General features: G+C 43.1%; 1 protein-coding gene across 5 annotated transcripts in view; it reads left to right on the top strand.

Annotated features, from left to right (window-relative positions):
* CACNA2D1 (calcium voltage-gated channel auxiliary subunit alpha2delta 1) overlaps positions 1-22,082 on the top strand; it is a 366,139-nt gene that overhangs the window by 268,439 nt on the left and 75,618 nt on the right. For all 5 annotated transcript variants that reach the window (XM_081210645.1, XM_081210644.1, XM_081210643.1 and 2 more), the window contains exons 10-12: positions 164-263; positions 15,700-15,858; positions 20,510-20,620. In XM_081210645.1, the coding sequence (XP_081066771.1) occupies positions 164-263; positions 15,700-15,858; positions 20,510-20,620 (370 nt within the window). The remainder of the gene's footprint in view (positions 1-163; positions 264-15,699; positions 15,859-20,509; positions 20,621-22,082) is intronic.

Here is a 22,082-nt window from a genome sequence, read left to right as displayed (position 1 = left end):
GTATAAAAAAGCAATATGCACAAATCCTTAGGGTAGCAAAACAATATGTGAGTTGTCTTATGAAACCTAAGTTTCTATCTGTATATTGACTTTCTTTCTTTCTTTCTTTCTTTCTTTCTTTCTTTCTTTCTTTCTTTCTTTCTTTCTTTCTTTTGTTCTGTAGGAGTGGCAGTGTCAGTGGATTAACACTGAGGTTGATCCGAACATCCGTCATTGAGATGTTGGAAACCTTGTCCGATGATGATTTTGTGAATGTTGTTTCAGTGAGTATCTCTCTCCCTCGCTACTTTTAAAGCTATTCATACACTAAAACACTTGAGAGCTTAATCTGCATATTAAAATCAAGAGTTCTTGCTATATCGATACAATATAATGCTGTTGCTACAGATCTGTTGGAGGGGTCTAGAGACCTGTTAGGTTTTGTAGCATCAGTTTCAATTATTGAGGTCTGAGGATGTGGACAAGGCTCTGGGAAGGGTGCAGCCAACCTTTCGTCTTCGTTGCTATGAATATCTAGTGATAAGGGTGGGTCCAATATGTGATAATTTATTACTTGTGGCAGGGGGTGGTGCCTGCTTCTTTGAATGAGGTGGTGGTATATTCACTCATTAAGAAGCCTTTCTTGGAGCTGGAGGTTTGTGGTAAGTACCACCCACTCATGAGTATCTCCTTTCTGAACAAGGTGCTTGAGAGGGTGATAGCTCAGCAAGTCCAATAGCATGTGGATTACTTAGACTTTTTTCAGTCTGGTTTTTGTTTTAGCACTGAGATAGCCTTGTATATCCAGATAGATGCCTTCTGTTGGGAGAGGGATGATTCTCTTAAATCTCTTGACGGCTTTTGACATCACTGTCAGGGCTGGAGTCAGATTCAGGTCACTAAGCAAGAAGCAGAGTTTGAACTCTTTATTAAAGGAACAGCATACAACTCATCAACACTGCCCATTAAGTCTTGCCCCCATGGAGCAGTTGCCAGGACTGGTGGTCCCCACCCTCAACCCCCTCTCAGGCTCCTCCTCTGCCAGATGTTTCCCAAGCAAACTTTGTCTGGCCATCTCTAATCTCTGTTCTGCCCTACACACCACTCTGTGTGTCCTTGGACACAAGTGGGGAGGGGAGCTTATCACAGGAGGAGAGGCAAGCTCCCTGTTGTCTTCTGTGCCCTCCTGACCCTCCTCCTCTGTTTCAGCCTTTGTATTGGAACTGCTCTGTGTCACAGGTTCTCCCTGTCCACTAAATCCTGTTGCCCCTTCAGCAACCAACAACTCCTCCCACTCTTCTGCTTCTGACCTCTCTTCGGTGTCCCACCACCAATCCCCTGGGCTCTGAGCCTTCCTCCTTTGTGGTTTCCCTTAGAGGTTTCCCAGCTGGTGCCTCCCATCCCTTTTCGTTGTCCAGGCAGTCTCTGACATCATTGACCATGACATGATATCCTGCTGGATCACCTCTGTTGTATTAAGAACTGAAGGAATAGTGATACTGCTGCTATCTGTGGGATTAATTCCAGAAAGTAGCATTTGCAGACTTCTTCTTGATCCCATGGCATTTGTGCTATGTAGTCCTACAGACTTCCATTTTTGTTCCTCATTATCTTTATGAAACTTCTAAGGAGATATGGAGCAATGTGTCAACAGTTGTTGTTGTTGTTGCCAGTTACCTGTCATTGGTAGAGCTCTGTCACTAGATAAATGGCTTCAGTGGCATCGAGTGCTTTTAATCACCTCCTAGTTAGGAATAAACTTGCTACAAATTGTCCCATTTTCTGATAATTGCCTGTTTAGATTATTGCAACGCACTTCATGTCGGGATGTCCTTGGAAATGGCCTGGAAGCTAAAATTAATCTAGAACACAACTGCCAGAATGTTGACTGGGGTAGCTAGTGGGGACCATAGAACACAGATGCAGCAATATCTCCATTGACTTCCTATTAAGGTACTAGTGTTGAACTATAAAGCCTAAATGACTCAAGCCCACGGTATCTGAAGGAATAAATCAGTCTGCCTGGGTTCCTTTGCGTTGTCCCGCCTACAAGGGAAATACCTTGGGGGAGGGGGGAGTATACTGGTCATGGAATGCAATTCATCTGGAAATATGTCTGGTGCCAGTGCTTTTGGCAGAGACTTGTTTGTTTCCCCATGCATTTATGGGATGTTAACTGCTGCTGCAATTAGAAGCCAAGGGAGTCTCCGTGAGTGTTTTAAAGTCTGAAGTTTAGCGTTGTGTTTTATTTGCTCTTAATTGCTTTGGATTGTTAATTGTTTTTAACTACGTTGTAATCCTTCCTGGGATCGTTTGATAAATGGTGGGCTAAAAATATATTTCAGAAATATAGATGAGACATCTGTAGAAATGTTGAGGGAAGGCAAAATACATCCATCAAGTGTGGCACATACCTGATTAATGGAGATCAAATCCAGATGTTCTTTTCTGAATTGTGTGGATTGTATAAAATTTATTGCCAGAGGCAGCCAGAGGTAAGACCTATCTACCCTTCACACTGTGTGAAGTACATTGTTTTTTAAGCAAATTATGGCAGCAAGATTCATTTCCAGGGTACTTTGAGGTGTCTCTTGAGTGCTTTTCACACAGAAGAATGACTGGCAAGGGCTGTCCAGTCTGGTGAATCTCCCGAGCTTTTGATGCTAATGATGATTAATATAACTATAGAACTAGTAATGAGAATGGTGCTTTAAGAGTAACATTAAAAAGACAGGTTTGTGCCTTGAAGAGGAGCAGTGTTAGAATTATTTTTAGATGTTTCTTCGCTTGCTACCCTGGGCTGCTTTGGGAGGAAGGGTGGGATATAAATTTAATAAAGAAATAAATAATGCCCAAACGCATATATTAGAGGAAAGTATACATACAAATGCATACATTGATAAAACTAACATGCAAAAGGCTTTACAGTCATACCTCATGTTACGTTTGCTTCGTGTTACGTTCTTTCAGGTTACGTCCCGTGGCGACCTGGAAGTACCAGAAAGGGTTACTTCCGGGTTCCCCCTCACACATGCACAGAAGCGCAAAAATGACATCATGCGCATGCGCAGACGTGGCGAATCACAACCTGTGCGTGCGCAGACGCACAGCTGCAGGTTGCACTCTTTTCATGTTGCGAACGGGCCTCCAGAATGGATCCCGTTCGCAACCAGAGGTACCATTGTATATTAAGGCAAATTGTTCGTAAAAATGTGTATATTCAAAATATGTCTATTAGGAAACGTTTGCACCCAAGTGCTGATTAATTTTCATGAGGTTTTTTTTTTTTAAAGAATGCTGTGGAAATGTGAACAACTGAATTTAAGAAAGAATAAATTATGATAGAAACCAGAATTAATGGCTTCAGTTTTTGCTGTTTGTAAACATTTATAGCTCTGCTTCTGCTTTGAATGGCTTTCTTCATGAACATTGCCATTGAATACTTCAAGGCAACCTACCTGGATCCTTTCTCTGGATCTTTTCTTCATGAACACTGAGGAAAAGAAATTGGCTCCCTTGTCCTAGTGGAGTTTTAAGACTCTTAGAATACATTTTATGTCACTCCATGGAGTGAAAAAGTGACATGATGTACATGAGCATGTGTTTTTGTCATTGACTTTGAGGCAGATGCTTCTTCCAGTGAATACATAGCTATGGGATTCAGCGATACTTTTGTCTCAAAGAATGAAACCAAGAGAGAATAAAAACTGACAGAGAGGTGCCCAACCACCCATGGCAGCTTTTGTGGTGGTTTTACACACGTGCCTCTAAATAGGATGCTATCGCCTCATAAACAGCTTGGAAAACATTGTATGCTGACAATTTAATTTACATAATACGTAGCTTTAAACTTGCATAGCTCCATAAATATTATATGATATTTGATTGGAGTAGTCATGGGTGACTAGATTTCAGTGGAAATCTCCCCTCTCTGCGCTCTTTCCACAGCAAGACATGGAAATGCAGAACTTGACGGTGCCAGGAGGCCCACTTCAGGCCATTGCGACTAAAATAGAATAGCTTTGGCTGAGTCATTTTGGTTGCAGGGTAGTTTTTATTTTTATTTTGCTGCTTTGACTGGGGAAAATTCAACATATTCCAGTGCAAGAGCAGGCAAACGTCTTCAGCCTTCAGTTATTATATTTCATATATATAATTTACATGGCAAAAGCCTTCCAGACCGCTTCCCCACTCTCCCCCATAACTGATTAATTGCTATAACCAAACTTAATATTAATAAAACAGCATTAATGAAAGTAAGTTTCATTGCTTTGGGCACAGAAATGTATGCAACAGCGCAAACAAGACCATCAGCTGAACTCAAAATTGGCACAGCAGAAGCAGTTCTTTCTGTTGAATATCCAGCTGCCAAACTATAAAAGGCTGAATTTAGGAAGCCCTCTTAAGACGGAAGCTCCAGAAACGGAGCACAACTACTAAGACAGGCATAGGCAAACTCAGCCCTCCAGATGTTTTGGGACTACAACTCCCATCATCCCTGACCACTGGTTCTGTTAGCTAAGGATGATGGGAGTTGTAGTCCCATAACACCTGGAGGGCCGAGTTTGCCTATGCCTGTGCTAAGAAGACCAGAGGCAGATTTAGCCTCCACCAGTTCGATCACACTGGGCCTTGGGAGACACCACAGGGGCACCACAACTGTGATTTAGCATGGAGTGCAAGAAGCAGTGGGGCATGCCAAATTTTGGCATCATACAGGACACCACTGAAATTTGAGACCCCGAGCTCCACCACTGAGAAGCTCTGCCCACTGTAAATATATCCCTGTTGCCGACTAGGAAGGTTTTCTGACAAGCCTGAGAGCTAAAGGAGGAAGCTGATCAGAAAATGAGATAAAGCTTGAGATAGGAACAGAACCTTTTACGCCTGGTGGGTGTGGTAGAAAATTGACACCTGGCATTTCAGAAGAGCATGGCTTTTAAACATGGTGGGTGGAGCAAATGGCAAGCAGAAAATGATCTTCCCTTCTGATTCTACCCAGGTTTCTTGACTTGTTCCACCCCAGCTTCAGAAATTTCACCAGGCATTTGCCCACACACTTTCAGATCTACTTTTGCAACCGTAAGCAATAGAATCAGAAACCAGAATACAAAATGCTGGTTCCTTGTGCTGCTTGTGAATGGCACACCTTGTCTTTAAACTGACCTTTTTTTTCTTGGTACAGTGCCCAGGAAGACTGATCTCAACTGCCAGGTATTGTGTTGTTTCTGAGGTGCCTATGCTGTTCACAACCAACATGCTTGCATGCTTTGTGCTCTATAGGCCTAAAACGGGGCACTCCAGTATCGGGACCCAGAGGCCTCTCACTCCGTAATGCTGTTGCAGCTTTGCCAGAAGCAGGCAGACCACTTTTGGCAGTGTTGCAGCACTTCTACCACAGATGGTCATGGGACCATCATTGCAGCTTCCAACTTTGCAGGGGCCAGGCGTCGTTAGGGGCCAGTAGGGCTCCCACCTATGAGGTTACAGATGTTGTCCTGACTAGAGACGCCAACTTCTGAAAAAAGAATGTGAGGGCCTGACGTTATGTCCTCATGTCATACACGTGATATTGTTAAGAGATGGGGTCCGAGCCCAATGTGGCAGCGGCATGGCTCCAGTGGCTGGCAGCCCCTGTCCTCCCTCTTCTGTGCAAGGGAAAGACAGGGGAAGCTGCCCCCGGCCAGTGGCAGCAGCAGCAGGAACTGCCAACCACTGAGCTACACTGAGAGACAGTGTGGCGTAGTGGTTAAGAGCAGTAGACTCATAATCTGGTGAATGGGGTTCACTTCCCCGCTCCTCCACATGCAGCTGCTGGGTGACCTTGGGCCAGTCACACTTCTGTGAAGTCTCTCAGCCCCACTCACCTCACAGAGTGTTTGTTGTGGGGGAGGAAGGGAAAGGAGAATGTTAGCCGCTTTGAGACTCCTTTGGGTAGTGATAAGGTGGGATATCAGATCCAAACTCCTCCTCCTCCTCCTCCTCCTCCTCCTCCTCCTCCTCCTCTTCTTCTTCTTCGGCTTCAGTATTGGTCTCCTCTTCCTCCTCCTGCTGCTGCACTACCAGCGAGGGGCTGCTTCCCCTGTGCCTCCCCCATGCGTAGGAGGAGAAGCCGCTGGCCACCAAAGCTTTGCTGTTCCCTCCTCTGCCCTCTGAACTTTGGGGGGCTGCCCCCTAAAATAAGCATTGGGGGCCAAAGTGCCTCGGTCCCTAGGAGTTGGTGCTTATGGCCCCGGCCCCTCAGTGACTTATTGTTTTGTCACAGAGTGCATTCTGTCTATCCCTGTTGTCCTGCTGAACTAGTCTCCAGAACACCAGCCCCAACACTTAATATGTGGAAACCCAATTTGCGCGTCCACCCACCCACCCACCCAGCTGCTAACGAAAAGGGTGTCACAAGTAGCAGCCTTCCAAAGAGGGAATTTGACATTTGTACTTGCATTGAGTCACAGAATGTACACGATCCTGCTCATAATGTAAACTGTTAATCTAAATAATAAGATGCACCAGAAATGAGATATGAAGTCTACTCATATTCCATCCTCTTAACAAATATAACCTTGATGATCGTGCCAGTACCTGACTGACTGGGATTTTCACATATCCTTCGTTTCATAAGTGATGGTGATTTAATCAGCCATGCCAGGTTTAGTCAAAATTCCCAGGGAATGGGGTTGGGGTTGCGGTGGGAGTCGTAGGTGCTTTAATCACTTTAGTCATATTTTTTTTATGGAGTCCTTGCAATTTATTTCCAGGGAGGAAAGGGCTGCAGGAGGTATTTAAGCCATGTAAAGACTGTCAGGGATTAATATGTTCTAATTTCCCATGGAATTTGCATTTCTGCTATCTGAAGTGGTGTGCTTTGTTACCGAAAGGGAGCCTGCTGTTTAAAAGAGCTTAAATGTGTGCGCAATACAGCTGTTTCCCCACTAATCCAGTTATATGCTTTGATAGCTGTAAGTGGTAGATGATAGGGGTTGCAATTCAATCCCAGCATGCTATGATTTAGAGACTTGGTTTCTCATGTTGACAGAGAGAGTATAATTTGTTTATGATTGTGGGTAGGCTGTGGTTTCCAGAGAAATGAACTTCACGTTTAAGCCTGCAAGGCACATGGGAGATGTTGGTGGAGATGGGGGAGTCAGCACCATAGAAAGAGCACTGTTGACAAATTAAAGGTCTTAAGCTCATGGTCTGTTTAAGATGCGAAGTCGCCTTTGCAGTTTGGGATCCTGAAATAAAGATACATTGCTCTGGAGAAGTGGAAACTTGTTTGATTTAGGGAAACTGAAAATGCATTGCTGTGAGTGGCTTCAGAGCCAGTGTGGTGTAGTGGTTAAGAGCGGTAGTCACGTAATCTGGGGAACCAGGTTCGCATCTCCGCTCCACCACCTGCAGCTGCTGGGTGACCTTGGGGCAGTCACACTTCTCTGAAGTCTCTCAGCCCCACTCACCTCACAGAGTGTTTGTCGTGGGGGAGGAAGGGAAAGGAGAATGTTAGCCGCTTTGAGACTCCTTAAAGGGAGTGAAAGGCGGGATATCAAATCCAAACTCTTCTTCTTCTTCTTCTTCTTCAGGTGCTAACTTGGCAAGGGTGCGGGCAAAGGAGGCACAAGTCCTGATTTTGTGGCACTTTTGTGTAACTTTAAAAATTGAGCTTGCATGAGGAAGATGTGCAGTTTCTGGAGAATCAGTTTTCTGAAGAATCAGTTTGGATATCTCCTCCTGCAGGCACCTCTTCAGACATTGCACCGGGCATGTAGGACAGGGGTCAGCAACCTTTTTCAGCCATGGGCCGGTCCACCGCCCCTCAGACCATGTGGTGGGCCAGACTATATTTTGAAAAAAAATATATGAACGAATTCCTATGCCTCACAAATAACCCAGAGATGCATTTTAAATAAAAGGACACATCTACTCATGTAAAAACATGCTGATTCCCGGACTGTCTGTGGATTGAGAAGGCTATTGGGCCGCATCTGGCCCCCGGGCCTTAGGTTGCCTACCCTGATGTAGGAAGTGCAACTTGCTCACTCTTCCTATTTCCCCACCACAAAGAATTGCCCAAAGTCACTATTAGCTGTGCCTGCTTTTCTCTGTATATAAAAATGCTTTGGGAAGGTGGTGTTTGGCTGATTGTGCATAGAGTGATACTGTTCCAATCTGACAACTTGGCTTGGAGTTCCAAAGGAAAAGTAAAGACCTGTGTGTGTGTGTGTGTGTGTGTGTGTGTGTGTGTGTGTGTGTGTAATATGTGTAATATCCCATTCGGGATTCTATGGGTTCTATGCAGCTTATTTTTAGAGGTTTATAATCTCGCATTGATGGGATTCTGGTCACAATTTTCAGCCACCGAGGTGGGAATAGATGTCATGGCTTGAGATTGCTTTCTCCAGGGATTGTGTCCTAGGAGATCTGTCCTTCTTCTATCAGAGGTAAGGAACAAGAGCACTGTGCTTGTAGCCCTTGTCTCCTAGCTTCACCGACCCACCTACCTGGGCAAGGCTCGTCCTTCAATCCTCTGGGTTGATCTAGAGTTGAGCTAAAATGTCTCAGAAGGTTTTTTCTGAGGTCACTTTGCAGAACGTTCTTCAAAATATCCTCCGCCATTTTTCACTTGGCTGGATCCAACACAGTGCTTTTTCATGATGGTTCAATGATTTGGATTGCCTGTTAGAGTCTGAATTGCAGTGGGCACACTTTCCCCTTCTGTTCTCCAAAAGGACTTTGACAAATAGTAGCACTATCTGGCTGCTTCAGTCCATACAGGCTTTTAGAAATACTGGTAGTATTCTGCCTTAGCTCCTTTTAAGAATTAACCCTTAAATCCTATTACTGAACACACAGCACAGACAAAGGAAAATGCCAAAGCTGGATTTAGTTACAAGGGAAAGCCGCTTGGAATTAAGATCTATTTCACCACTGCTCATTTATTATGTATGGATACATCTGGGTCACCAAGCTGCTTTAGCCGGGGCGGTAAGAGCAAGACAGCAACAACCCTTGGTAGATTGAAAAGTCGGCTGCAGCAAAATCTGATTAGGCTGGCAACACGCTGGCAATATAATTTCAAATTTCTTTCTTCCCAGAGATGTAGCAATATGCTCCTTTTGAATAAGTTTAAAGAGACAGGATTTCCTCCCGTTTTGATGACATCTGCTGGAAGGCATTTACACACCAAAGCACAATTTGCTTCCCTTATTCAGCTATTCTAGATGGCCTCTTAAACCCTAGATTTTCTGCACCATGAAGACTTTAGAATGGGATTGTTATACTGTACTGGTGTCCAGTTCTCCTGATGCTGTAGGAACATTACAAGCAAATATTTTGCATACAGAGATGCTCAAGGATTTTTTATTTTTTTTACTGTTTATTTCAAAATGAATCAAACTGATCCTCACACCCCACAGTGATGCTTAAACCAAAGCATAACAGTCCCTCAAAAAATGCACAAAATGCCTAAAACTGTGCAAATTTTAAAATACATTTTAAAATATACTAAAATTAATTTAAAAATCATAAAATGCAGCAAAATGTGTACTGCACATCTATTAGTGCGGTATTTTGTTTGACTTTTAAAAAATGACAGCCTTTTCCAGCTGGATAAAAATATATCTGTCTTTTCTATTTGCATTTAAACCTTTATTTTCATACTGTTCTTAGCTGTGGCTTCCTGATTCCTGTGTGCCAGGGGATGGATGCCTCTCCCAACACCGCAGAGACAGACAAACAGAAAATGATGGGGGAATAGCACTTTCTGCATTCTCTTTGATTGGAAAAGGAACCTGGCTCTCACCGGGAATTTGCCTGGTAGTCTGACACTCGCTTTCCCATGGAATGCAAGGGCAGGCAAAGGCACTGGGTGCATGGAGCACTCCAGCTGCCGCAACCCCCGATCCTGTTCCTGGAAGCACAGGTTACCCTGCTAATTGGGTTGTTGTTGTTGTTGCTTTTAAAAAATGGAGTAAAGTACAGGCGCGTGCTATAAATGATGAGATAAGAAACTGCAAAAACGAACCCAGCTACAAGGATTTAAAAGGTTTGGATTGAGAGTGGATTTCATTTGGTGGAAGAAACAATGGGGGAGGGGGAGCCCAGAGTTTGCTCATATCATAGTTTTTCTCTGCATTTATGATACTGCACCCCTCCCTGGAATGCAAGTTTTAAAAAAACAACAACACTGTACAAGTGAAGAGGGAAGAAATTGGGATATAAATAGAGAATTTACAAAACTGGAACTGTGTGTGAGAGAGAAAGGAACTGAGAGGGAAGGGAGGGTAGGAATGCTACGCTTTCAAAATATGGAGCAAGTTCTCCTTAACCTCCATTATCCACAAAGTAATATGTTTGAGATAACGACAATTGTCCATAAGTCAGCAGCAGGGACGAAAAACTGTGGGAATAGAAGTTTTTGGATTAACTATTTGCAGTCTGGATTCAGACCATTGTTCCTAGGCTGGAATAATGGTGAAGACAGCTTGTTTATTGGAAGCCAAATCATGGGACCAAGTGCTGCAGTGACTTTTGGAAACTGAGATAACTGCTTCTCCCAAGGCATGATGGGACCCATCAACAGTTGTAGGAATGAAGGATATAGCACAGTGGTTCCCAACCTTTTTTGGCCATGCCCCACATAAGCATCTATAAAATCCTGATTCCCCCCCCCCATGACATATAATTCTTATTATTCAAAAAGTGAACTATTCTTGTGGAGAAAGCCATTAACTTGATCTAACTCATTCTTGAATTGCCCCCCTTAAAAATCAAATTGCACCTCCCTCCCCCGTGGGGTGTGTGCCCCACATTGGGAACCACGGATATAACATATGTATGAGAAAACACCATGGGGAAAAACTGTCACATGCAGGAAAGAAATATTATAAATCACCTAATATACCAACACAAATGAAATCAAAAGATTGTAGCTATTATATAAGGGATTATTATATCCAAATGGAATGGAGTGGAAAAATGTAGAAGACTGAAGTCATCAAATCTAGCACATGGGGAGGCCAGTTTGATTAAATTCTATAATTTGACATTGGAATAACTAGCATTAATAATTGTATTAATCGGATAAAATTGGTATTGTTAAGCCTATCATTAGAGGCTGCTATTGGAACAACTTACTTAACAAAAAATAAAAAAAAATCACTATTGGGAGATCGAGAGATCGAAAGGGTTTCGTTTTGTGCATCCCCACTACATTGTAGACACGAGACATTTGTTTGTTGAATCTCCTTTATGGTTATGCATATTGCTCACTACATAGTCTGATTCACATGGGCAAAAGATTACCAGGAATGTCATGTGTGGGACCAAACACAACAGTCCAGGTAATATAAATGGGGCAAAGTCATAAAATGGAAACTTAGAGGCCTGCCTCCTAATCTCAGGTATTGTTCTGCATAGTATCTTTGCCATCTACACATGATCAAATGCACTGTTGTATTATTATTCCTTCCCCTATTACTGGAAAATGGGATCTGGGACTGAGTCCAGATGATTTCAAGGTTCAAAATACACCCTAAGTAAAAAGGAAATAAAAATGTTCCCTTAGAGCAGTGCTTTGGGATGGCATACTTATTTTACTATATTGCCACCTAGTGTCTGAAGCTAGAAAAGCAACAATTCTGCGTGTATCATAGGGCTAATAGGCAAATACTAATTTATTAATTGAATTTTATCGTGTTTTCCCTAATGAAGGTTGTGTAGCACTAGAGCATTAAGGCCTCCTCTCTCCCAAATTGCCTTGATATATGTGAATCACTCAGTTTAAAGAGGATCTCCATATGAGAAGGAACAAAATCAATAACAGCATCTCATTTGTTACTTCAATAACATCTTATCTAGGTAAAGGTAAAGGGACCCCTGACCGTTAGGTCCAGTCGCGGACGACTCTGGGGTTGCGGCGCTCATCTCGCTTTATTGGCCGAGTGAGCTGGTGTACAGCTTCCAGGTCATGTGGCCAGCATGACTAAGCTGCTTCTGGCAAACCAGAGCAGCACACAGAAACACCATTTACCTTCCTGCTGGAGCAGTACCTATTTATCTAGTTGCACTTTGATGTGCTTTCGAACTGCTAGGTTGGCAGGAGCTAAGACCGAACAACGGAAGCTCACCCCGTCGTGGGGATTCGAACCGCCGACCTTCTGATCGGCAAGCCCAAGAGGCTCAGTGGTTTAGACCACAGCGCCACCTGCGTCCCTATCATCTTATATACATAGAGATTACTGGCTGGATCACTACTGTAGCTGGCCGGTTTCTAGTCTGAATGCGTTATTAGTTTTATTAGAAAACTATGTTTCTTGGCAGGCAGTTCTTGCAAGGCTGTGTGGTATTACGCTTTGTGTGTGGTATAGGGGTTAGATAGCTTCATAGCAAGCTGCATTATTTGATGGTGAGAAAAGTTGCTTATTTTTTTTTTAAAAGGATGTTGAATGACTCAGTACCTAGTAACAGATGTAATGAATAGAGTACTGGCCATGAATCAAGGAGGTATGTTTTTGTGTTCTCACTTGGAGATTTTGGGTGGCTTTGGGCAAATCTGAATCTCTCTCCCTATCAATATCACAGGATTTCCTCAATCCATGTATGTCATATTTTGCTCTATGGAGGAAAGTTGTAGTATATAAGTTTTAACACATCTCTTTGTATGTACTTCTGAATGAGTAAGGATGGGGATGGATGGTGAAGGCAGAGGTGATGATGATTAACCTTCACCATAAGGGCAGGCTGCAACATTTTATTATTCCAGATATAATAAAATACAGGATCTAGCAGTGTGTTGTGATAGTTTATGAATATGTGGCTGGTGAGTTTATTTCTAACCAGGCTGAAAGGTTCTGTATGTTTTACTTGGACCCACAAAGACACCAGAGCCTTCAGTCATTCTCCCCTGTGCAGTCATAATCCCATGGAGGAAGAGAACGGAGCCGCACCCAGTGATTCCTCCATGACTGTCATGGCCACACCACCCACACATTGGGGAGCTGCTCCACATAGGGCTCTAAATCATGGGAGAGGGGGTCACCCACAATGTGTAGAACAAGCACCTTTCTCCTCATTGTGGGGTGGAAGACCATCAAGGCTGTGACTGGGGAGCAGAGCCGAGGGGTGCAGCTGCCACTCTCTTTCACCATATGGTTGTGGGTCGCATGGAACACACCTGAAGGGGGCTTCCAGCTACTCAACATACGCCATACACCACCAGGTTCAGACCAGCTCCTCTACCCTTCTACCATGCACCCAGTAGTCCTTTCTCTTATCATCAGTGGTGATTGGTGTCCATTGGGACTAGGAAGGTAGAAAGTGGGGAGGCCAATGACACTCTGAGCTGGAGTCATTGAGAGGCAGAGTCAACCAATTCTACAAGGGCAAAACTGAAAATAAGGCCGTGGAAATGGAAAGGCAGTGCCACCTCCTGGACTGATTGTCAGAAGGCAAGCTGGTAGAGGGCAGATTGAGCTTGGTGGCGCAGTGCCTCGTGAACCCTAATGGACCAGCCTCCCTGTGAGCCTTAATGTCTTCCCAATTCTGCACATTGCTGGTGGTTCCTTCCTGGAGGGAGCAAGGCAGCAAGGAGCTTGATACAGTGAAAGCACAGCTGTGGAGTCAATCCAATGTTTTCATTGCTGAACTGGCACCACGTTGAGCTCCCTGTTGCCTTGCCCCTGCCCTGCTCCTTCTCAGGGACTGGTAGGGATTTGTGGCATTGGGGATCTCTGCCTGTGCCACCCTGCCAGCACACAGAGCGATAAAGCAATATAACAAGAGGATGAGGTTGATGAATTTATTAAATTTCTATACCGCCCTTCATCCGAGGATCACAGGTAGTTTACAGTATAAAACCCCCAAATACATAACATAGTAACAAACAAAAACCATGCTCCCTCCCAATTAACAGGCCATAGACCACTTAATTAGCCAAAGGTCTGGGAGAAGAGGAGTGTTTTTGCCTGGAGCCTAAAGATGCGTAGCCAAGGCTCCAGGCAAGCCTCCCAGGGGAGACAGTTCCACAGATGATAATGCTATATACCAACAACAGTGAAGAAAAAGCACAGATTTTGGACAAATACAAAGAAAAAAAAGTAAGTTTCACTTACTGAAGTTCCTAAGTATTTTATGTCCTTTAAAGTTCCTTTTATGGGCATGAACTAGGAATGGAGGGTGAATTTGTTCAGTTGATGTGAAGCCGACTCCAAACTCTGAAACGTTTGTGTGGATGTCATATTGTTGGCACGGCTTGGGCAGCAAATTATTTTAATTGTGATATTATTGCTACTAGAGGGAGGACTGGACAGTTTGCAGGGCAGGCCAGAGGCTTTTATACTTGAAGTACTCCTGTGAGCTAAGTAGTGTGTGTGTGTGTGTGTGTGTTGCAGTTCACATTAATTAAATATAACCCTGAATTATGTTTCCTCCCTACAGCCATGGTTGTCAATCATTTCCTGACCTTCAGGACCTTGGAAATATCCACCGTGTAACTTGTCCTTGGGGGAGAATGTTAACCTGATTGTTTTATCTCTTAGAAAACCAGGCTTCTTTTGTCACATTCACCAGGAATGTCAATCAGCATATTCCAGACTGCTGGGTGATGCTTGGATTTAGTTATAACCCAGCGAAACCTGTTCTACATTGGTTGAATTATGGTTGATTTATTGACACTTGAATCCAAAGAACTGTGCAACAAGTTCACTGAGCCTAAGGAGGATTTAATGTTTTCAGACAATAGCACACTCTCCCCCATTGTCAAGAGCAGGTCAGGAATAACTCACAAGGTGTCAGTGAAGGTAACTCTTTATTCAAAGAACAAAACAGCTCAAGCCTAGTGAGCACAGCAACTCTAGATCTTGCCCCAATAAGGCAGCTGTGAGGACTGAAGGTCCCTGCCTTCCCACAGTTCCCTAAGCCGCCTCCTTCCCCATGTCCTTCCCAAGGAATCTGAGACTTCATCACCTTATCTGTCTTTGCTCTGCCTTCTTCATACCTCTCCTGGTTCTGGGAGAGTAGAGAGGAGGGGAGTTGGTCACAGCAGGAGGGAGAGACCCCCTGCCTTCTTCAGCAGCCTGCCTCATCTCTGCCTCTTTGCCCCCTCCCTCCTCTTCTGCTTCTGATTCCGGACTGTTCTCTTTCACAGTGTCTTCCTGCTCACTAAACCCTGTTACCTCTTCGGCTTCTGACACCTCTTCCTAGTCTGCTCTCTCTTCTCCCTCTGGCCACTCATCATTGTCCCACCACCAGTCCCCAGACTCCGAGCCTTCTTTCCCTAGGGGTTCCTCCCAGCCAGTCCATGACACCCATGCAAACGGCTTCTGAAGCTGGGCCATTTTAGTAGCAGTTTGCGATGTGGCATATTTTGGTAAGTTATGTTACATGTTACAGCACTATGTATACGTGATCTCAAGAAGTCATTTGGAAAGCTGCCAACTTTGATTCAAGAATTCAGAAGTAGTTTGGGATGTAGTAGTTTTTGGTCAGCTCAAAGAGGGGTGGGGTGTAGTCCAAAATACTAATGTACTTATATGAACATAAGCAGATTTTTGAATCCTTCCAAAGGACACAGTTGATGGAGATAGATAACTCTCTGTGTTTGTGTGTGACTTTTCTCATCACCATACCCATTCCAAATGCATCCTGGAAGTTACAGCCCTACAGTATACCCTTTATATGCACTTTATTGAGCAGTTTTTCCTTTGCTCTTTTTCCTTTTTTTTTTAGTTCAATGAAAATGCTCAGAATGTCAGTTGCTTCAACCACCTTGTACAAGCTAACGTGAGAAATAAGAAGAAGCTGAAAGAAGCCGTCAATAAAATCTCAGCAAAAGGGATCACCGATTATAAAAAAGGCTTTAGTTACGCCTTTGAACAGCTGCTAAATGTAAGTGTGAGCAATCTGCTCCCTTCATATGGTTCATATGAAGTTCATACGGTTGTACTATGCTGACAGAATGCATTGCTATTACTGAACAAGAGTTTCCCCCCTTTTCCCCTTGATGGTATTTTGCTAACAGATATATCCTAGCAGAGGAGTCCCTCTGTTTCCAGTCCATAGTTTCCTTAGGTAATCTGGTGTCTTTTTCTGAAGCAAACGGGAAGTGTGAATGATAAAAAAACAAATGTTATTAAGCCAAAAATAAATGTACCTCTGAGACTTGACTGAGCCATAGTTTTCTGATCCGCATATGTGGATGTTTAAGAACAAACATCTCTCTTTCGCACTGGGGGTGGGGTGAAGAATGAGAATCCTAGTAAGAAAAATTACATTTAAATGAAGGCAATTTGCCTACCTTCCCCAACCCCTATCTCTCCTTCCCACTTTTCTATCAGTGTGTGGGCTGATGTGATGTTGCTGACTATAATGACATTTCTGCAGCTGCAGTGATTGGAGGAAGGATCAGAAAAAAAGCAGCCTGATCTATTTACAGAAGCCATTCACTGCCCTTTTAAGCTGCTGTCCTTCCATTAGACGAGGCTTCGTCATTGTGAGAGGCCCATGAGTGTCGAGAACCTGGGCGGGGGTGAGGCGGGCTCATTTTCTCTTCTTAGCGCTTTGTAACTTTCCTGAGCACAATTTGGAGAGTTAGGAAATAATGAAGATGAAGAGGCAGGAGAATTAAGTTCAAAAGTGATGATGGATTAGCCCCAAGATGTATTTGTTGTTAACACTAAGTGCAGCTGCTTCAAAGCAATAGAACAGCAGAAGGAGCTTATGTAAGCAGGAACCAAGGGAGCAAGAACAGCTTGCGCCAGTAGGGATGTCCAGGCATGGGCCTTGTCCCACAAAATGTTCTGTAGGAACATAGGCGCCGACTCCATGGGGCTTGAGGGGGCTCGAGCCCCCTCAAAAAATTTTTTTGGGGGGCTCAGCCCCCCCAATAATCTCGGGCGGGCGCCCTTCCAGCAGAGCGCCGCCGCCGTCCCCCGCCTCCTCCCCACCTGCTCCTTCGCCAGCCAGCCAGCCGCGCGCCCTAATCGGAGAGCCCCGGCCGGAAATCCCGCGAGAACAGGGGAATCCCGACTGGCCACACCTCCCAGCCAGCCAATCGGCTGGCTGGGGGGGCGTGGCTTGCCCTATTTAGGGCCGGAGCCACTTTATTTGCATATTCATGAGCTTATTTATTATTCATGAGCTTTCCCGGGCCCCCCCAATATTTTTTCTAAGTCCGCGTCCCTGTGTAGGAATATACATGAATAGTTTTGCAGGGACGTTTGTGTGAATTAAGGTAGTATGTGAACGATAAGCATGTGTAGCTGTTCATTAAAAAGTGGGGAGGAAACATCTGTGGTCAGTTTCAAGGCTCACTAATAGGGAGTGCTGTATGGTCTGGAAAAATGAAAGCGAGCGCCCATGATGATATAATAAGTGTTACCAACCTTAACAAGAGCAATACAAATGGTGGCGTCCACATGTATGTTTATGATTTAAGCAAAGCAATACAGCCCTTTCCATTGCCTCTGATAACCAAATTGTTTTAAATAATCCTAAATGCCTGCATTAAACATAAATGCAAAACACTGCAGCTGGCAGTTATTTTTAGTCATCCTAATGTGTTAAAAGAGTTATTTTCTTCTCATCTAGGAGAAAATTGCTTTCAAAATATATAGCAGAGTTAAAATAAGTATTTTTAATAAAGCCATTAAAAGGGTGAGTTTAAAAGGAATAAGGTTGTTTGTGAGTCATTTTGCTACCCACTGTTCCTCCACACATCGACAAAGAAAACCTTCTTTGGAATAATAAACTTTTGCTTTGGCAGTTCAATTTAATTTTTGCAGTGATAACTGGAGGAGGATGTTCCCTCCTAATCACTTTGCAAGCCTGTTGTAATTTTAAATAAGATAATTTTATAAAGTATCAAGTGCTTCAGCAGAATTTTCTTCTTTAGGATCAATAGCAAATTCCCCATGCATTAAAGATGTGTACCAAGCTACTGTTCACAGGATTTAAGTTGACATTTCAAATTATTTTCTTAAGATGTGCTTAAGCAACTCTCTTTTAAAACTGCATTACTCTCACTCAAGCTGTAAAGCACTCAGCACTTTGGTTCCTACATGGGGAATAAACCATTGCTGTTGTCCACAAGAGGAAAAGAAGAGTTGTGGTTTCCCCATTTTCTCTTGTGTTGAGTAAAGGTGCAAGGCAATTATGCTACTTTTGAAATGGACACCCTACTCAGTAGCATCTGACCAGGAAGAGATACATAGCTACTCATTATTCCTAAACAGTTTATGGAGAAAACAGAAATCTAGTGTTGGATCTTCCAGTAATTTAATATTATTAAACTGTTTGGGTCAACTTTGAACTATGCAGGAATAGAAGCCTATGTCTACAGTAGATCCAACAGTAAAGTAAAGGGTGAATACACACTTAGTAAATCATTTTACATGTGCTGATTACTTGATCGGTAAGTCACATTCAAAATACTACTTAAATATATTGTAAATGAACCTAGCCATGTTCTTATGTCCCCAGAAAGGTGATGCCTCCATAAATTACAGCCTAAAATTTACTCAAATCAATGTGATTTGCAGGACAAGTCCCCTTTTTATGGGTTTATGCAGCACAGTTGATGTCAATGCAGAATTTCCCCCTTTTATTTATTTTATATTGTCAGACGTCCAAAGTAATATATTGCAAGTTGGAACCTCCATGCATTTTTTATTTCTCCATGAATGTTTTATTTCTGAATCAGAACCACTGTGCTAGCGTTCTTAATATAAAGGTTTGGGGTTTCTTTATTCACATTTATTTGGTAAAGTGATACTTAAATCAAGGATGGGGAACCTGGAGTCCAGCTCCCATCAGCCCAGCTGCCAAGCCCAGTGATCAGGACTGGTGGGGATAGAAGTCCAGCAACACCTGGAAGCCATAGATAGGTTCCCTACCCCTGATTTAAGTGGAAAATCTTAAATAGCAGACATATTGGTACTAAGCATAAGTTCTTAATTCAGAAGTAGAATTTAATATTTTTCTCCATAGTAATGAATAGATAGTCATATCATTGGTTAATCAATAAGTAGCTGGTTTACAGTTTTATTTATCTACATTTTTGTCCCTTCCTCTCTGGCTGGCATCTCCCCACTTTTACCCTCACAACAGCTCTGTGAAGTATGTTCGACTGAAAGCGAGTGACTCACCCAGGTTACCCAGTCATCTTCATGGCTGAACAGAGATTTCAACTGGACCACCCTGGTAGTAGTGGCTGGTGGGGTGGGGTTTCTCACCTGGCTTCCTGATGATAACCAAGAGGGAGACGGGGGCAGCAGGGAGGTTGGTGCACTGCAGGTACAGTACTGGAAGCATCTGATTGGCTCTGTTGTTGCAAATGACTGCGCCGATCTCCTCATTGCTGCAAGCTTCCTCCTCAGTTACCAGCAGCGATTTCTGCATTAAGAAGCCAGGTGAGCAACTCTACCCTGCTGGCTGCTATTGCTACTGGTCTAAAGTAAGGTAAAGGGACCCCGGACCATTAGGTCCAGTTGTGGCCGACTCTGGGGTTGCGGCGCTCATCTCACTTTACTGGCCGAGAGAGCTGGCGTACAGCTTCCGGGTCATGTGGCCAGCATGACTAAGCCGCTTCTGGTGAACCAGAGCAGCACACGGAAACGCCGTTTACCTTCCCGCCGGAGCGGTACCTATTTATCTACTTGCACTATGACGTGTTTTCGAACTGCTAAGTTGGCAGGAGCTGGGACCGAGCAACGGGAGCTCACTCCGTCGCAGGGATTCGAACTGCCAACCTTCTGATCAGCAAGTCCTAGGCTCTGTGGTTTAACTCACAGCGCCACCTGGGTTCCATTGCTACTGGTCTACCCCACCTAATATCCACTAAATTATGTGGATAGGCACTGTATTGGAGCCAGACTTCATTAAATTTAGAGGAGATTCACTTAAACCAGTGGAACTTAATTTAGTCACTCATAATTATCATAGTCATCCATTACACTGGGTCCATTATGGCTAAGCTGGATCCAACCCAATATGTACATGATTAGAATGGAGGTCAGGACAGCTACTCCCCCCCTGAGGTGTGTGGAGTTCAAGAGTGGGAGGGAGCACTTTGACCTATTTTTCTCAGTCACCTTTCAGTCAAACTATTCATCCAATCGCGAAATAAGAAATTTCCCTCATTGGGCTTGCAAAATGAACTACTTCATAGTCTTCCATGTGGAAGCCAATGTACACAGTAAGTCAAACACTCTAAATAGGAGAGCCCCCAAACAATTTGCCTGCTGTCTTTGGCAAAAATGTTGGGTGGTGTATGTGTAAATCACAAAAAAATAATGAAGTGCTTGTTTCACATGCCCATTTATATACCTAACAATGTGAAAGTTGCAATATATGGAAAAGCCCCCTTTAGAAATTTGTTTCTGAGGGTTGCATTACACCACTGAACATTTCGTTATTTTGTTTGATGAATCATAACTGGAATCATTTTGCAAACCACTTTGAGGTTTTATTACAATCAAATGGCATATAAATTTTGTGAAATAAATAAACAAACAAAAATGCCTGTCTTTATCTCTTCCAGCACAGCCACAGTGTCTTCAGAGCTAACTGCAACAAGATTATAATGTTATTTACTGATGGTGGTGAAGAAAAAGCACAGGAGATTTTTGACAAATACAACAAGGAGAAAAAAGTAAGGTTCATTTGTTGAAGTCCTCAAGTGTTTTATTTTCTTTAAAGTTCCTTTTATAGGCATGGAAAGAAGGAGAAATTTGTTCAGTTAGCATTTCATGTGAACCTACCTAATTTGCAGTCCCTTGACCAATACACAAACCAAAACACAGCTGTCCCTCTCTGAATTTTGCTATACAGTTCTCCAACCAAAAAAGCATATTTTTGATTTTGCGCTCAAAATTAGTGAAAATAATGCATTCAGATTTGCTTAATACATTATTAGAGATATGCACAAAAATGTATATGGATTTTCACACATATATTTTTAATAAAATCACAAACTGATATAGTAATGGGATGAACTGACTAAAGAACTGGGGGGGGGGGGAATAGGGGGGAAAGCAAAATGGCTGGTTTTCCCATCCCTGGCATGAGTGATTTTAAATAAAAGGTTTTGGGTTGTCCTTTATATATTCTATATTTTCATAAGCTCATAGTGCTATGTTCCTTACAGCAAAGGATATACAATACAATGCACTTAAAGAGAACTAGCAAAGTACACTTTTTGCTTATAAATTCTATGAAAAAATGTAGCAAGTCAGTTTCTAATAACTACCATGTATGGATTAAATTTTGCACATTGCTGTAATGTTAGTCAGAGACCCTTCAAGTCTCTTATAAACTCTTCAATGAGCCTTGAGCATGTTGAGATTGTTTCCTGCAGACAAAATAGGGAAGTAGTTAACTGCATAAGTCATGCAGGTTCTGGAATGACTCATGGATAGCTATGCAGTTTGGAACCTATTAGTATACAGATAGCAGCAAACAGGCGGCCTATTTTTCATGGCATCCTGTATGTTAAACCTCTAGCATTTCCAGTTAAATGAAATGGTAAACGGGAAAGGTGTCTGACTGAGATCTTGGAGAGCTTGGAGATCCTCCTTCAGTGATGATCCTCGCTAATAAATGCCAATTTCCACCATTCTACCTATCAGAGATCACATCTTTTAAAATGTCACTGAACTCTCTTAGATCCATCATTGCATGTGTACAAAATTTCACTATAGCTTTAATAACTTGAGTCAATATACCTGCCTCCAATATCAGCTTAATATTGCATTATATATCATTACATTTTGATGTGATGTCAAACTGTGTTAGGATCCAGCTATTGGCTGCAATGGAAAACACATATATATTAACAAACAGTGTATGCACATGTATGTATGTTAGTATATGCATGTGTTAAGTCCAGTCGCAAATGACTCTGGGGTTGGATGCTCATCTCGCTTTACTGGCCAAGGGAGCCGGCGTTTGTCTGCAGGCAGTTTTTCCGGGTCATGTGGCTAGCATGACTAAGCTGCTTCTGGTGAAACCAGAGCAGCGCACAGAAACGCCCTTTACCTTCCTGCTGGAGTGGTACCTATTTATCTACTTGCACTTTGACATGCTTTCAAACTGCTAGGTTGGCAGGAGTAGGG

The sequence above is a fragment of the Podarcis bocagei genome (assembly GCF_964188305.1).
Source record: "Podarcis bocagei genome assembly, chromosome: 10".
Lineage (NCBI taxonomy): Eukaryota > Metazoa > Chordata > Lepidosauria > Squamata > Lacertidae > Podarcis > Podarcis bocagei.
Note: the sequence above shows the minus strand (reverse complement) of the source record. Positions and strands in the feature narration are given on the sequence as shown.